Source organism: Callospermophilus lateralis, chromosome 3 (assembly GCF_048772815.1).
Source record: "Callospermophilus lateralis isolate mCalLat2 chromosome 3, mCalLat2.hap1, whole genome shotgun sequence".
In the NCBI taxonomy this organism is placed as follows: Eukaryota; Metazoa; Chordata; class Mammalia; order Rodentia; family Sciuridae; genus Callospermophilus; species Callospermophilus lateralis.
Window position 1 is genome coordinate 137,790,794 of NC_135307.1, and position 17,869 is coordinate 137,808,662.

At 41.4% G+C, this 17,869-nt stretch overlaps 1 protein-coding gene across 3 annotated transcripts in view; it reads left to right on the plus strand.

Moving 5' to 3' along the window:
* The first annotated feature begins 474 nt into the window (after nucleotides 1-474).
* Sv2b (synaptic vesicle glycoprotein 2B) overlaps nucleotides 475-17,869 on the plus strand; it is a 62,579-nt gene continuing 45,184 nt past the window's right edge. For all 3 annotated transcript variants that reach the window (XM_076848821.2, XM_076848822.2, XM_076848823.2), the window contains exon 1: nucleotides 475-925. In XM_076848821.2, the coding sequence (XP_076704936.1) occupies nucleotides 475-925 (451 nt within the window). The remainder of the gene's footprint in view (nucleotides 926-17,869) is intronic.

Genomic DNA, 17,869 nt, shown 5'->3' on the forward strand with positions numbered 1-17,869 from the left:
GACTAAATATATTGGTTTAATCCTGAGAGCATTTTGTCAGAACTTCAGCCTTCTATAACATTCTTTTCTTTCTCTACTCTCAGGGCATAACCTTCGGTGGCAGAACAAATCAGTCTAGCAAGCAAGCTGCCAAGTCTACTTGCTCTTTGTCAAGAAGAGCAGCTGGGTCCATTTTTAATCAGCACTTCCCAGTCTCTGGGTCACTGAAGGAGACCAGGCCAGAGCTTGCAACTTTCTGAAGACCTCCAAATAGACACTGAACGCAAAATAACACTTAGGTAATCTTAGCACAAATCTGGTTGTCTTGAGAAGCAAAGAGGAAGAAAATAGGCGTGACTTTCACTCAAGAAGACACATGAACATATTCTACATTTAAATCCTACACGCGGATGATGGTCATTGGAATAGCCCAAACCTCTACCACAGAGCAAGAAATATAGCTGAGAGATAACCAGTCAGCCCCAGAGTGAAGAGATGGATGACTACAAGTATCAGGACAATTATGAGAGATATGCCCCCGGTGATGGCTATTACCGGGGCAATGAATCCAACCCGGATGAAGATGCACAGAGTGATGTTACAGAGGGCCATGATGAGGAGGATGAGATCTATGAGGGCGAGTACCAGGGCATCCCCCATCCAGATGATATCAAGGCCAAGCAGAACAAGATGGCGCCCTCCAGGGCAGATGGCCTTCGGGGCCAGGAAGATCTTATGGCTGAGAGAATGGAAGATGAGGAGCAGCTGGCCCACCAGTATGAGACCATCATTGATGAGTGTGGTCATGGGCGCTTCCAGTGGACCCTTTTTTTCGTCTTGGGTTTGGCCCTGATGGCTGATGGAGTGGAGGTGTTTGTGGTGAGTTTTGCCCTGCCCAGTGCAGAAAAGGACATGTGTCTGTCCAGTTCCAAGAAAGGAATGCTTGGTAAGTAGAAATTTCTAAAGATCATTCTTCTTGTGCATTCAAAAAAGTAAAATACATGTAATGCCTGTCACTGGTAGACACCTTAAAATATACCAGAGTGTCCCTGCAAAGTTGTCATTTTATACTCATTTTGCAATTAAAATATTTTTATCTCAGCGAAATCAATTCATTGGCTCAACTTTACACAGCAAGTAAGTACCAGAGCTTGGTTTCCTATCTAGGTCAGTTAGACTTCTGAGCTCTTAATTTGTTTTTCAAGTCTTGTTGCCTCCGTGAGAGTCAGATTTATCTCTTCATATTAACCATATTCCATGTCCAAATTACAAATACATTTTGGAAGTGGAAGGCCAGAAATCTCTTCCATTCAGTCCTTCTTTCTGTGTCTTTCCAGAATCCAGAAGCATCTGCTCCTGGTTTCTCTTGTATCTAAGTATTAGTGGCTGAATGCCCATGTGCCTTGGGGATGAGTGACGGGCCTGAGCACACCAGCAGAGCCCCTGAAGGCTGTTGGGCATTGTGCTGTGAAGCACAGATGGATTCCAAAGATGGAGGACCAGCTTTGCAAGTTAATTATGAGACTAGCACGAGCAGTGCCAAACTTCAGAGAAAATTTTGGGAGGTTAAAGACAGGGTGGGCACAAATGGTGTGGTATAGAAGAGATTTATCATAATAATGACAAAGGTTTGTCTTAATCATCAAATGTCCTGAAAAAACATATCTACGTTCTACATTTAGAGTCCATGAGATTTAGAGTTCAGAAAATATGCTGATATTGAGAAGTTTCTATGGCTTGGGTTTTCTTTCAGAACCAAGAATATTTATAACCCTCAAGAGCTCAAACCTATCTAACAATGTAACTCATTCACACAACTAATAGATACTAGTTTTTCATCTACATTGTGCTAGTTTCTGTGCTTAGGCCCTGGGAAGAAAATAGCCATTGTCTCTCAAAGGAACTTACTTATAACAGGACAAGCAGGCACTCACAAACAGAGAATTATTTAATTACTGTAAGGATAAGTGCTATAAAATACCTTGTGTGATTCTGAACCTTACTACTTGCTTTAGAGAGAGAGTTGGCAAACATTGCTTCAAAGACCTGAATAGTAAATATTTTAGATTTTGCAGGCCCAGATGGCCTCTGTCACAACTACTCAGCTCCGCCACTATAGCACAAAACCATCAATAGGCAAAATATAAACAAGTGGATGTGACTGTGTTCCAATAAAACTTTATTTACAAATACAGGCAATGGGCCAGATTTAGTCTGTGGGTTGTAGTATGCTAGTCGCTAATTTAGAGCCACTATAAATAAGATTGGGCATAAAATAAGTAAATGTTCTCATAAAGAATTATCCTGGAGGCTTTATAATTATTTTTTACATTCATATTTAACAAAAAGGCAATTTAAAATAATTAGAACTGTGTCAGACATGATCTTCAGGGAACCAAAAGAGACTGAATACATGTACACAGAAGCAATGACTTGAGAAGCAAGGGTATCAACCAGGGATTTTAAACACTAGTAAAATTTGAAAAGTTTTAAAAATGATAGATAGATAAATAGATTCTGATAGCTGCCTTTAATGTTGCAGGTTATTAAGGATGAATGACTATAACAGTTTTATTTATTTTTAGTTGTAGGACACAATACCTTTATTTATTTTTGCGGTACTGAGGATCGAACCCAGTCCCCATATATGTAAAGCAAGTTACAACCCCAGCCCTACAACAGTTTTTTTTTAAGAGCAAACAAAAATCCAAACCAAAACCAAACCATTGTCAACTGATCTAAACCTTTCCAAGACATTAATTTCTTTTACATTATTGCCACCTGAAACCTAGGTCCCTATAACTCCAAGTTGGCAATGATCCAATAATGATTTCATGCCCTGCCAGATTCTCTGGCACCATGGTGCCTGGAAACCTCAGTAACAGGGCTATAGTATGTTTGCAGCTCCTGCTGGCTCCCAGGGCAAATGCTAGTGGTGGAAGAAATGCAGTCCTGAACTGGAGAGTCCATGTATGGGCAATTGTGCCCATAGTGTTTGCTAAGAAGATGCTATGACTTGGCCCAAGGAGGGTAGACAGTCCTCCTGAGCAGAGACAGACTTCCTGTTCACTTGTTGAATTCTTTGTAGTCAAAAGATGTGTAAGTGGATCCAGGGAGGTAGATGATTTGAGGGCCTCTGAGACCAGAATTTCCACATGCCATCACACATAACACTTAGAGTCACCTTGAGGATTAGACGTGAGGAAATAGATGCAAAGAGTCTTATTTAAGACTGCACAGATAGTAAATGCCAAGCAGGAGTTTGACCCCAGCTCTGGATGACTGCAGCCTGTGCTCATTCTGATACACCTTACTGCCTTGCTCTCACACATGCTCTGTGGGAAAAAGACCATGCCATGCCCAGGCTCCTCTCCATGTCATCAAGCACGCACAGATTACTGGGATACTGCAGATTGCTTGCAAGAAAGGGAGCGTGGTGCAGTGCATGGGTACTGGACTCTGACCTCCAGGGTTTGGTAACTGGCTATGCCATTGATCAGCCAGTGACCCTGGGCACATCATAACTTCTCTGGTTCTCAGTTTTCCCATCTATGGAATAAGGAAGGGTCATGATACATTTGGAATGAAGACTAAGTGAGATAACACAGGTAAAGCAATCAGAACTTAATGCCTTCTAAACAGCTGTTAGTTTCCTTTGTGTTATAATGCTCTCCCTTCTAACATTTGCAGTGAATTATAGCTGCAGTCAAATAATGGGTCAATGTGGATGCTGGACCAGTTGCTTGGGTTTGAATTCTTGTTCTGCCAATTCTTAGTAGAGTGACTTTAGAAAAATTATGTAGTTTCTCTGTGCCCTAGTTTCCTCATCTGTAAAATGGGGATGATGAGGATGTCTGTTTCACAGGGTTATTATGAGAATTGATGGAGTTTAATATAGTAAACTTGGCTAAAATACTGCCTGCATATAACAGGTACTCAAGATACCTTAGTTATGGATATTGTTGATTGAAGTTATTATTACTAACCTGATTGCTTAAAATGATGAGCCACCCAAGTTCAGGACCAGATTTTCTCAGATGATGTCGTGCATTTTTTCTCAACCAAATCATGTAGTACAGATTTTGAGGTCAAGCTATTTGACCTTAGCTGATGAAAATACCTTTCCTGCTTGGGTGTTAATCCAGTGCTTTTTCTCTTTCCCTTTCCTTTCTCTTTGCTGGGGGTGGGGGACCCTCTGAAATAATGCCTCTAGGCTTGATTCCTAGTCAATGACCCAGGAATGCTGTAAGAGAACTCCCTGCTCCCAGATTGAGGTCTCAAATCACAGGATATTTTGTTTTCTTCCTGGAAAGGAATGAATCAGTTCCGAAAATAAAAGAAATGCCCCTGGGCCAGGTAAAAAAGATATCTGGGCCACTTCTATGAGCTTTTTGGAGAGATGAAAGTTTGTTTCTCTCCAGCATTGTGTTTTAGTGAGTTTCTCACCTAGAACTGTCTCACCTGGGGAGGATAAAGGTCCATGAACATATTGGTAGCATCGGAGACTCAGCCCTGCTTAGCATCTAGTGGTTGGTCCCCTTCAAGACAAGGAGAATGCATTCATTTTTTAATCAAACCTTTCCTTAATTATTTAAAAAAATTCTTGAGCATTACCATGCTTCTGGTATGCCTCCAGTCTGTAGCAACACGAAGCAGACCAAGTCCTGGCATTCAGGGAGTTTTAGTCTGCTGGCAGAAATAGAGCTCTTACAAGAAACAGAAAATACAGCATGGCTCAAGACAATTGTGCAGTGTAATATCCATTCTTATCATTTTGATTAAGATAGGAAAGAAACAAAAACAGTATAAGAGATAGAGCCTGGGGAGTGCCTAGAGTTACATGACTTGTTTTTGCATCATCTCTACTGTTGTGTGTGACCTTGGGATTATCTGAAGTTCCATGATTTCAGGTGGCTGATGAATGAATCCATGTGTCTTTTGATTTCCCCTCAGGTGAACGTTATGCATTTTCTGGATATTTGCTAAAAAAAACTCCCAAAATGAACAAACAAACAAAAACCCCAAGTCCAATCACCTAAAGAAATGTCATGAAGGTAGGAAGTCAGTGATGCCTGGCTGACAAACCATCTGGTTCTTTCGAATGACCCTGAATTATTGACAAACCGTTTTTTCAGCTAGGACAACATTTAGTATAAGTGACATTTAAGACAAACCAACAGCATCTTTCTCTGATTACATTTGATAAATTGACACCAAAGTTTTTTCAGAATTGCAAAAAGTACTTCTTAACTATGGGATATTTTCCACCTTTATGCTGATCAAAAGAGAGCCCCACTGTTAGGCATGTGTTCTGTGTTTGCTTGAAAAGTTTTGATTTCTTGGAAGGGTCTAGTCCCTTGAGGTGTATTTTGTTGGCTGTTAGTTTTTCTTACCATCTGTAGTGGCTTTCCAAGACTCAGGGAGTCTTATGGTTCAGTCAGTAATTTAGAGCCTAATAGGGGACCCCCTGGGGCTTGGGGTCTGTGCCAGCTATAAGGAGGACAGAGAGCAATGTCAGATAGGGTGACTCCATTAGCATAAATTATGAGTTGAATTTTCATAACATCTCAGAGATGGATATATTACTCTGCTGTCATGAAAATGATCTTTTAATTGTTTTATATGCAAATGCTAGCTGAGCCTCTGGGGAGAACATTTGATTGAGGAGCTACTTTGTCCTTAGTCCTGAATTCAGTGAGTCGGTTCCTGAAAGAAGGGGCCATTCTATGTCACAAACCCTGACATGACATATGCACCTAATAAACAGCTACTCATGATAAGGAGACCTACAACTGGGAATTTTCATATATTCCTTTATGTGTTTATATCTGTAATTTTTATTTATAGATCATAGGATGCTTTAGAATAGAATGAAAGCTCAGGACTCCCTTACTGATTGCCACCTGAAAGAGTGTGGACTTGGTGCCACAGGCAATTGGGAGACACTGAATGTCTTCGTGGAAGCGAGTGACGTGGCAGGAACTGTGATGTCCACTCTTCCCCCAGTGATGTTGGTCCTGGGAGTGATTCCAGAGGAACAGAATCTTAAGGTTCAGGTTTCTGAATTGGTTCTGGAGTTTCTGGAATTTTTTCTTTAATCTGATTAGATTTTTTTCTCTTTTTTTCCCCAGGGTTTGGGATCCAACCCAGGGTCTTGTACATGCTAGGCAAGCATTCTACCACTGAGGTAGAATGAAAAGGCCTATTTATCTATTTTTTTAAAATTTATTTTGAGATCAAGTCTCAGTAAGTTGCCCCAGCAGGCCTCAAACTTGCAATCCTCCTGCCTTAGCTTCCTGAATAGTTGAGATTACAGGCATGGTAATTTGAATAGATTTGAAATACTATCGATTCTATTTCTAGTCGTGATGAGAACGCTGATAATCTCTGGTGTGATGTGCAGTAGAGATTATGTAAAATATTATCATTGAATACTCCTAATCAAACACTTATAAGAGGCAATGATCTGGTTGGCCATGTGTATGATTCATTGCTGTGACTAAAAGACCTGACAGGAACAACCTAGAGAAAAGGAAATTCATTTGGGTCTCACAGTTTCAGAGGTCTTAGTCCATAAACAGCTATCCTTCGCTCTAGGCCTGAGGTGAGGCAGAACATTACAGTGGAAGGGCACGGCAGAGGAAAGCAGATCAGAACATGGCCCCAGGAAGCAGAGAGAAAGCTTCCCTTACTAGGGGCAAAATATAAACCCCAAAGGAACAATTCAATATTGAAAAAATTAAATTATGAGAGCTGTAACCTCATTGGTAGATTAATCCAGTTGATGGATTAATAATTTGAATGTAGACAGGTTGGCATGTCAGAAAGAAGTAAGTCACTGGGGCTGAGGCCTTAGACTATATTGGTCCCTGGTCCCTTCCTCCTTCCCCTTCTCTCTCTCTCTCTGCCTCTTGGCAGCTTTCCTCCACCGTGTACTTCTGCCGTGGTGTTTTGCCTTACCGTGGGCCCAGGACAATAGAATTGGCAGCCTAAGGACTGAGACCTCTGAAACCATGAGCCCCAAATAACTTTCCTTCTTTCAGCTGTTCTTGTCACATATCTTGGTCATAGTGACAAAAAGCTAACACCCACTCAATTCTTACTTGATCTGTGAAGGCAGAAAAATTCTAGGCTAAGTGAACAAAAGCCTAACGTGAATCATAAAAATGGTATGATGGACCTCAATCATGCCCCAGATTGGAGCCAGTTTATAGACCCAGAACTCCTTGAATGAAGGAGATACTGGGTTTGCTTGAAAAAAATCTAATCAGATTAAAGAAAAAATTCCAGAACTCCTTGAATGAAGGGGATGCTGGGTTTGTTTGATACAGAGCCCCAGTACACTACCACAGATTTATACTGCTAATCTTTCTCCCATGCTCTCCAAAGGGACCTACAAACTTTTACCAGGGTAACTATGCATTGCGGAAAGGAAATAAAGGGAATTTGGGGGAACTACTGGATATTGGTTCTGAACTGACTCTCATTTCAGGACACCCCAAATTTCACTGTGTTCTGTGAGGTTGAATATGGGCTTATGGAGGTCAGATGATTGATGGAGGTTTGGTTTAGGTTCATCTCATCATAGGCCAGTGGGTCTGGGGACCTACAGTATTTCATCAGTTCTGTAATGTGTAAGCTGAACAGACAGATTTAGTGCTGGCAGAATCCCCATTTCAATGAAGAATGGATCACTGGGAACAGAGACTAAAGGTGGGAGACCTGGTAGAAGGTTATCTGAGAAGCAAACTGAATGTTTTGAAAACTGAGATTTTAATATAGGGCTTAAAACTAGTTTGAATTTAAGTACCATTATTTTCTTGTACAATTTATACAAATTTCTCTTAGAGAAATTTATGTTTTTAAGCCATGCTTGGTGACACACACCTGTAATCCCAGCTACTCAGAAGGCTGAGGCAGCAAGATTACAAGTTCAAGGCCAGATTCTGTAATCTAGTGACATTCTGTCTCAAAATTAAAAAAAAAAAAATAAAGTGCTGGGTGTATAGCTTAGGGGTAGAGGACCCCTGGGTTCAGTTTGCAGTATAAGGATTAGGGCTGGGGATGTGGCTCAGTGGTACTGCACTTGCCCAGCAAGCATGAGGCTGATTTTAATCCTCATACCTCCAGTCCCCACCCCAAGAAATTTATATTTTTAGATTTATATAAGTTGTGTTTCTTACAAAATTGGAGAACTCATGTTCAGACAAGGTTGCTGAGTAAATTCATTTTTCTACAACTAACATAAAATGAGTAAAAACAAATTCTAAACAAACTTCTAGCTAACCAACAACCAAAAGATAAGCATGGTAGCTTCATGATTAAGAGCTATCATGAAATGAAAAAACAAACAAACAAACAAACAAAGCTCAATAGGAGATCTTATCAGCAACCCACTTTGATGATATAGATGTAGATTAAGTATGGATTTGGTTTTGAGTGGGATGCTTTTCCCACTTGTCTAGAGCAATTTTGCTTTTGTGCTTTTTGACTTACTCCTACGTTAAAAGATAGAACCCCTGCCTCAGTCTCAAAAGTGCTTGTGTTGACAATTTCCAGTGATTCATTTCTTGTTCAAATTTATAGTTTCTCAGTTGTTACTTAAGTTTTGACCAAGAGTGAATAAAAAATATTTGAAGCTTGAAGTGTGTGTTTTTTAGTTTTGTTGGGAGTAAAGGGAAGTGTCTGAAGAGGGAGGATGTGGGGACAGAAAAACGGGGCGCAAGGACAGTGGAGTATGGTAGGATGGTTCTTAGCTCTCAGGACTTTGGGAGAGTCAATGAAGTCACCCAGGCTAGCTGTCCAGCCTTAGGGTCTGCACATGGTAGTTTCTCAGTCAATACTCATCCTGCTCTTTTGATCCAACTGCAATCCAATCCAATGCTTTAGTTTCTCCCTTGTATTAACTTTATGTAGGGCAAGGATGTACTAGTGATGGGACTTCAAAGACTTTAAGGAGTTTTTAAATTATGTTCTTCGCAGTTTGATGCATACTCCTAGAAGACCTTGTAAGTAAAAGATGTTTGGTAATTATCGATTTTCTATTTATGGAATAAGATATTATTTATTTAGATTGATTCCCTTTATTATGTTTATTTTTGTTCCCATTCACTAAGAGTAAACCATATGCTTCAAAATATGACCTTCAGACCATGGAAAACACAGCAGGCATGGATGGAAGAACCTTCAGTAAACTGTATTTACTGAGAATGGAGATAGAAGTTGCAGGGTTGTGTGTGGTATGGAAATATGTAAGTAGCTCACTCTCTATGTGAGTACATGCAAGCATTTAATTTTGGTGGCCTAACCAAGGGGGTTCAGACGTGGATCTTTTATAGAATCATAACAGATTTTGTTCTGATTACCTATTGTTGCATATTAAACAAACAGACTCCCTGGAGAACCAAAACCTCCACACCATTCGCTTTGCTCATAAGTCTGCAGTCTGGGTGACACAAGGCCTCTGCTCTAGTTGCCCATCACCTTGGGCACCTGGAAATGGGATGCTGGACTCCTCAGTAAGGCTCACTCACACTCTGGGCCCGCACTGGGAAGACAGACACTGGGGCTCCTTGTGGGCTTCCCTATGTGTGATCTTTCCAAGATGGTAGCCCATTGTAGCTGGGTTTTCCACTTGTCAGCTCAGGGCTTCCAAGGTGCCTACCCCAAGAGAAAAAGGCAAACCAAAGCCACATTGCCTTTTGTGACCTCACCTCAGAGGCTGAGAAGCGTTACTTCCTTTGTACAGTCATAAAGACTGTTTGGTTTCATGGACAGGGGAAGTACAGTCCACCTCTTGGGGTGGGGAGGGCAGATGGGAACAGAAATATTGCTGAGTCATTTCTGTGTAGTACAATTAGCTACTGTTTTTGTTTTTTTTTTTTTTTTTAACCAGTCTTCTGATGCTTTGGGCTGGTTAATTCTTTGTTTTTGGATGGGGTTGTCTTGTGCATTGTAAGCTACTTAGCAGCATCCCTGGTTTCTACCCACCAGATAGATGCCCATAGCAACCTGCTCCCAGTTGTGACAACCAAAAATGTCAGACATTGCCAATGTCCCCTGGGGGGCAAGATCACTTTCATTTGTGAACTGCTGCTCTAGAAGAGTATTCTCAGCCCTGACTTTCCATTACAATCATCTGAGAAGCTGTTAAAACTACAGATCTGGCTCTGGAAAAATTAAGTCAGAGTATCTGTAGGTGAGTTATAGGCATATAGTGATTTTATTGTGCAGCCAGGATAGAGAGCCAGTTTTACACAGAAACTCTGTGTCAGTGGGAGCTGCACAGATGCCAGGACTTTTTCTTTTTGTGCTATATAAGGTGTAGGCAGTGACCCCATGCGGCTTCCTTTTTGTGTTTGCAGTGATGGTTTTTGTGTGTACATATGTCTTGTCCAGCATAGTGAAATGGAGTTGCACCTGAAAACCTTGTACGGTGCTTGACAGATTTTCAAGTTTTCCTGGACACTCTCATTTGATCTTTGAATGACCCTGTGAGATGGGCAGAATGCTAATCCCAGTTCCCACAGTAAGGGAAGTGCTGCTTTGAGATCTTAAACAATGCATGGTGGACTCCAGTTCCTAACGAAGTTTTCTGGCCTTGTGATCCACTCATTGCTATTCATCTTCGCTATGGGTTACTTTATACTAATGAGGTTGGAAGATTTATTTTATTATGTACACAGTTCTTCCTAGAAAGCAAAAGGAACTGGTGGTAAAGAGTTAGTAATTTCCAAGTGCCTGGTACAACCTCTATTACCTTTCTTCTACTTTAAAAGCAAATTATAATAATTATACCACCACCACCAAGAGTTATAATTTGATAAGCTCTTTCCTTGCATTCATTCTGTACTAGGTATTTTATATAGGGCATTTCTATTTCTTATTACAACCTGCAAGGTAAACATTATTTTCACCATTTTACAGATGAAGAAATGTAGGCACTAAGAGTTTAAAATAACTTGTCAAAACTAGTCAGTGCCAGAGCTAGAATTTGAAACTGTTATATTTGACTTTGTCTTCTTGCTTCCCCTGTACCTTGCTGTACCATCCATGGAAGATTTTTGCAGGTGCCCATGACATATATAACCTTCAGCAACCTTTCATGCAAAAATACCTCACTCCCATAAGTTACGAGAATGATTCAGGGCTGGGTCTCCAGCAGAGTGCTGAACAGCTCATCTCTCTAGACAAGAGGATGTCCCAGACAGCTGGATCACAATGCCCAGGGGAACTGCAAGGGTCTGAAATGATCCCTAAGGCATAGACTTTCTACCCAGAATAGGCTGTCCAGAGAGCTGTACAGCAACACTGCCATCATCCTGAGTCAGGCCATGAAAGGTGTCCCAAGGCACCATCTGTCACCAGGTATAGATCAGAAGTGCAGAAGCACAAATGACTCCTCCAATCCCCTTCTCCAGCAACCACATCAGACAGTGAATATGCAAGTCCTCGGTGGATCTCATGACTGCACAGCCAAAATGGTCCTTTGTGGGTCAGTGGGTGTGAAATCTCTCTCTCTAAAATAAATCTTAAGCAGCACTAGCCCAGGTGAGCTGATTTTCACTTTGCAAAGTACTGATTTAGTTTCCAGAGCAGGAAGGTTGGAAGTCAGATGTTAGCAGGGGAAGAGGGAAAGGAGAGTAGCCTTTGGTGTGCCCCATGGGGTCCACTGAACAGACTGAGGGTGAACACGCTTCTCTCCCTGTGGGCTGCCCTGGGCTGCTCAAAAGTGCAGAGTGAGCGTGTTGTGTTTCACAGCTGGAGCTTTTGCTGACTCAGAGCACACATTAATCTCTACTGGGGATGTGCAGAAAATAGCCCAAAGAAGTCTCTCTCATTCTTTCTTTGGCCTCCATGCCTCATCGCTCAGTGGGTCTTAGAAAGGGAACTTATCCTTGAAAGATGTGACAACAGATTATAAGGCAAACAGCATGGGGTTACAATATTATGAAACCACCTGGTATTAGATGTGAAAGGGATCGAGATCTGGCATGTTCTTCATTTCTAATTCATGGGGAAACTGAGTCCCAGAGATGAAGTACCTTGGTCAAGTTCACATATTCAGAGACCAGACCTGGGACTCCTGTCTGTTGCCACAGAGGTCTTTCCTCTATACTAAGTCATCTTGCTTTTCGCTATTAAGGAGTGACTATATAAAGCAATCAGATGATCTTTTATCTGGATGATTTCTTTTTTTTTTAAAGGGTTGTATGCCTCAGTTGCATTTGGCTGTTGGTAAACAATAACTATAGATCATAAAGCTCTTTATTATTTATTGAACAAGGACGTTCAAGTAGATGTGGTTCCAGAGTTGGTTCAATGGCCCATTGATGTCAGTCCCCAAGGTTGGCATCATTGTGATTCTCTTTGCCTTTTTCTTTAAGTCATAAGATTGCCACCCTAGCCCTTAGTTTACATCCTTTCATAACAGCTTTCTAAGTAGGGAAGAAGAGAGATGATGGTGAGAAAGTGCTTCCCCCATAATGCCCCTCTTTAGGCATGAAAATATTTCCCAGAAGCCTCTGGACGACGCCTTCACAGGGATGACTGCCTCCGTGGATTAATCACTGGCATGAGACTTGCTGAAGATGACCGTCTTAAATTACCCATGCATGACTCATCTCCCAGTGTTGAGTCTGTATGGAGGAGATTCCTCTGAATACATTTTAAAACCTGAATAAAAAACAAGGTTCCCCTATGTTATGGTTTGCATCTAGAATGTCCCTCAAAGTCTTATGTGTTTAGAGGTGGGGTTTTTTGGGGGGAGGTGATTGGATCATGAGCACTCAGATCTCATCAATGGATTGATGGCTGAATGAAGTACTGGGAGGTAGAACCTGGTTGGAGGAAGTAGGTCATTGGTGGCATGCCTTGAAAGGGTTCATCTTTCTTTCTGCTTCCTGGCTGCCATGAGCTGAGTAGTATCCTCTGCCATGCCCCTCTGCCATGATGTTCTGCCTCATCTCAGGCCCAGAGCCATGAAGCTGACTGACCATGGACTGGATCCTCCCAAACGATGAACCAAAGCCAATCTTTTTTCTCTTCTAAGTTGTTCTTGTCAGGTATTTTCATCACAGTGATGAAAAGATGACTATTGCCTTCCTTGGATTAATCACTCAGCATACTATAGTGATCCATCCACATTAATGTTCATAGCAGCTCAATTCACAATAGCTAAACTGTGGAAGCAACCTAGATGCCCTTCAGTAGGTGAATGAATAAAGAAACTGTGGTATATATACACAGAATGGAATGTTACTGAGCATTAAAAGAGCATAAAATTATGGCATTTGTAGGTAAATGGATGGAGTTGGAGAATATCATGCTAAGCAAAATAAGCCAATCCCAAAAAACCAAAGGCTGAATATTTTCTTGTATAAGTGGATTCTGATTCATAACAGGGAAGGAAAGCATGGAAAAAATGGAGGAACTTTGACTGGGCAAAGGGGAAGAGGGTAGGAAGGGTGCATGGGGACAGGAAAGATGATGGAATGAGATAGATATCATTATCCTAGGTACATGTATGGCTGTACATATGGTGAGATGCTACATCGTGTACACCATGGAAATGTAAAGTTGTGCTGCAATTGTGTACAATGAATCAAAGTGCATTCTGCTGTCATTTATATAAGTAAATTAACTTAAAAAAGAAAAATAGTTGAAGATGACCATTGTAAATTAACTATGACTCATCCCCAAGGTTTGAGTGTGTATAGTGGAAATGTCTCTAAAAAATATTTTAATACCTAAAAAAAAAAAAAGGTTTCCCTACCAAGAAGGAAGAGAGAAAAAGGCTTCTGGGAATGTGAGTAATGGAATGTACCACATACACAAGTTTTTAGAGATGGACTTGATTTCATAGCTTGGCTACATCACTAACCATCTTAGACAAGTCTCTTAATGTCCCTGAAGTTGAACTCTTCTTTCCTTCCTTCCATCCTTCTTTCCTTCTTTCTTTCCTTCTTTCTTTCCTTCCTTCCTTCCTTCCTTCCTTCCTTCCTTCCTTCTTTCTTTCTTTCTTTCTTCTTTCTTTCTTCCCCGCCCCCCAGCCCACCTCTCTTTTTTGGTACCAGGGATTGAAACCATGGGCACTTGCTACTGAGCCACATCCTCAGGCCCTTTTTTATATTTTATTTTGTGAAGGAGTCTCACTAATTTGCTTGGGATCTTGGTAAATTGCTGAGGCTGGCCTCAGACTGTGATCCTCCTGCCTCAGTCTCCCAAGTCACTGAGATTACAGACCTGTGCCACCACTCAGCTATTTTTTAATCTATAAAATCAAGATATTATTAGTATCTACCTCCTTAAACTATTATGAAGATCAAATAAGATAATACACATGAAATATTCATCAGAATCTCTGGAACAACATAAGAATCCAATACAAACGAATTTATAGTTGTATATTATTTTTAATTTTTTTTACAGTCACAGATGGACAGAGTACCTTTATTTTATTTGTTATGTGGTGCTGAGGATTGAACCTGGTGCTTCACAAGTGCAAGCGCTCTGCCACTGAGCCATAACCCCAGCCCTATAGTTGCATATTTTTAATTTATTCACTTTATTCAATAACTGTTTAAGGAGTCAACTCTTTGTTCACTTGTTCCTTGATGACCAAGACACACAAGTCCCTCTTCTCATGAAACTGACATTTCAATGGAGAAACAGATCATAAACAAGCTGACTCCCTTGAACCTCTACTCTTCCACTGGCAGGAGTGAAGAGAATTTCAGAGCTCAATGCATTCTTGATAGGTTCCCAAGAATTTTTTCCTTCGCTACACTACCAGCCTTGCCATGGAAATCAAGATTAGTTTCATTATGCATTTTGTCCCTGTAAATGTCAGTCACCCTGAGAGGCCCTTGTCTCCCAAGACATCACTTGTCACCCAGACTTATTCCTGTAGAACACTCTATAACCTTCAGTCCCCAAACTTTTATGTCAAGCTTTTCTCCCAATGCTGTTGGTCATGGGGCCTGGGTGACAGCTCTGTGTGGGTGGTGAGAATTCACCAAAAAAAAAAGAGAACAGTTAAAAGAGTTTATTGGAGAAAGATACTCTGTAAGAACACAAGGGGACAGAACAAAGACATTTGCTTGCAGGTTCACAGGGGTCTGGGCTTATATGTGCTTCTGAGTTCTTTATTTGCCTTTGGCAGGCTTTTTGTTAGAGTGGATTGTTTTAAATGGGGGGTGATTGACAGATTACAATGCTTTGCCCATAATGCCTATTGCACATGCACCGAATGCTTATTCCCCAGATGTTACATTAAATGCATGAGATGCAAGTAATATGTATGAGGTCGTATGTAGGGGATTCTGCTTCCTAGATTATAGGTCAAACTTGGGGTTTGTGTATACTCCTTGGGATGTTTGGACAATCTTTCTGAAAAACAGTATCTTGCACTTTGGGAAAGTTAGCCCGTGATAAAAGCAAGGGGACGAGGTGACAGGGAGAATCTTAGCCTTATGTCAGCTCTGCTGATGGAGGCAGGGTCCCTAGTCTGTCCCACCTCACCATTTACCATGTTGTTGTAACTGAAACATTTTCTCCTCTGAGGACATAACTAAGCTGTGAAGTCTTAGACAGGGGCTGTTTTCTCTGTCATACCTCACACCCCACTCCTTAGCGCTGTTGTCTTCCTTGATATTCATTGACCTTTCTAGACAATTTTCTCTCTCCTCACTAAAAACCCCACATCTGAGTCTTTTGTCATCAAAGTGTATCACTTCCTGTGCATTCTTGTAGTGATCATCTGCCGGCCACCTGAATCATGCCCTCTCATATCTTAAGAATTTTAGTTCCAAATTCACTGTCACATTCCAACAGTTTCTGTTATAATTCTTGGTGATTTCAATAGCTATTTCCCAATATCTTGTTCTCTAAATTCCTTCAAGTCTTCTCCAATGGACATTTTTTTTTTCTTTGCAGTGCTGAGATGGAACCCAGGGCTTTGTACATGCTCGGCAAGTACTCTACTGCTGAGCTACACCTCCAGCCCTCTGTGTAAAACAATTAAAAAAATAATTTGAGACAGGTTCTCACTAAGTTGTCCAGGCTGTCCTCAAACTTGTGATCTTCCTTCCTCAGCCTCCTGAGTGTCTGGAATTACAAGTGTGAGCCACCAGTCCTGGCCCTATAGCTTTCAATCAAAGTGTCTCTAATTACCCTCTTGTCCTCACTGAACTTAATTTCAAGGCCCATTATCATAACCACTCTTTGTGTATGCCATCAATTTCCTGGTGCCTTTCTGACTTTGCTGTACTCTCCAAACCTAATTGCATCTAAGTTTTCATCAATCTGTCCCTGTACCCTGTACGTGGTGGCTGGTGAGAAACACACTGTGCTGACTGGCTTCAATAAATTCATTCACTAAGGTCATCCACAAAGGGGGCCCTTTGTGCTGCCAGCCAGCATCCTTCTCTTCCCTGGACCGTTCCCTCTCCCATTCTCCTCAATAACTACTTTGTGCATTATCTACTCTTCCCCATTTTCCAGCATCCCATCCCCATCCTCTCACTCAGGATGGTGACCTCAGTTTCTCTTTCATTAAGAACAACAGAAACAACCAGAAAAGCACATCCTACCTCCACACCTACCTCCCTGATTGCCTCTGTGCTTCCACCTGCCCTGTGGCCCAGGCGGAGGCATCCTGTCCATTTGCACACTAGGTCTCATTCTCTCTCACCTCCCTGGGACATCACTTTTTAAGTTCTCACCTTCCACCTTGTCATCAGATTTTCTCTCTGCGTGGAACCACTCCCACCTGCACACGATGCGATCCTGACCCCACACATACCTTTCCTATTCTCTTTTTAGCAGAACTCACTGAATCTAATTCCTTAGTTCCCATCTGCACTTGAACCCACTTTGAGGAGGATTTGGTCCCTATCAATTTAGAAACATGCTCTTGGCTACACAACTTGTGGCCCTCACTTACTCAATCCTGTGGTCAGATCTTAGTCCTCAGCTCTCCTGACCGGTTCACAGCCACTGTAGCCAGTGACCACTTCCTTCTTCATGATGTACTTTCTTTGCTGGACTTCTAGGCTACCCTTATCTCCTAGCTTCCTGCTGCCTCACTGGCTGCTGGCCATTGTTGAGTTCCCCCCATTTCCCTGACCTTTGAACACTGGAATATTTTGATGCTGGGTCCTTGAATTTCTACTCTGTTGCCACCCACTCCTTTGGGGATCTCATTCAGTCCCAACTTTAAATAACATTCTTCTTTTTGATGTTACCCTTAGCATGCATCCATTATCCAGCCACATCTTACCACTTGTACTGCTACCATCCTAGTCCAAGTTGTCGATATCACTCACTTGGAATATGTGTAACAGCTTCTACCTGGTCTTTGTGATTTCTTTCATTGGATGGAGAGGCTATTGAAGATGGAGGGTTAGGAAAGGCTCTCTGAACTTGGTCTTGAACCTGGGCCAGCTATGCAAAGATCTGAACAATCAGCATTGATGAATCACTCAACTTGGATTCTTCCATCCATACGGGAAGCTTTACTTCAATATTCTAGTAACTGTGGACACAAAGGAAAATTCCTAACCTCAGTGTCCTCATCTGTTAAATGAAGATATTAGTATTCCTCATAAAGTTGGAATGGAAAACAGAAATTACTGTATATATCATCTAGTAAAGGAACTAGCACATGGCAGAGACTTCCCAGATGCTAGTTCCTTTGTCCTTTCATTTCTCCTCTATATATTTGTTTCTGAATATTTTATGTGACATTTAGGAAAAAATTCCAATTTCCAGTAGACTGGGACAGTTAACCTACTCCCCAAAATTCATTCAGTTGAATGTGTTGTACACATAAAGGATTAGAAAAGTCTAGCATGGTGATTCCAGTTTGTTTTCTACTGGACAACAAGGT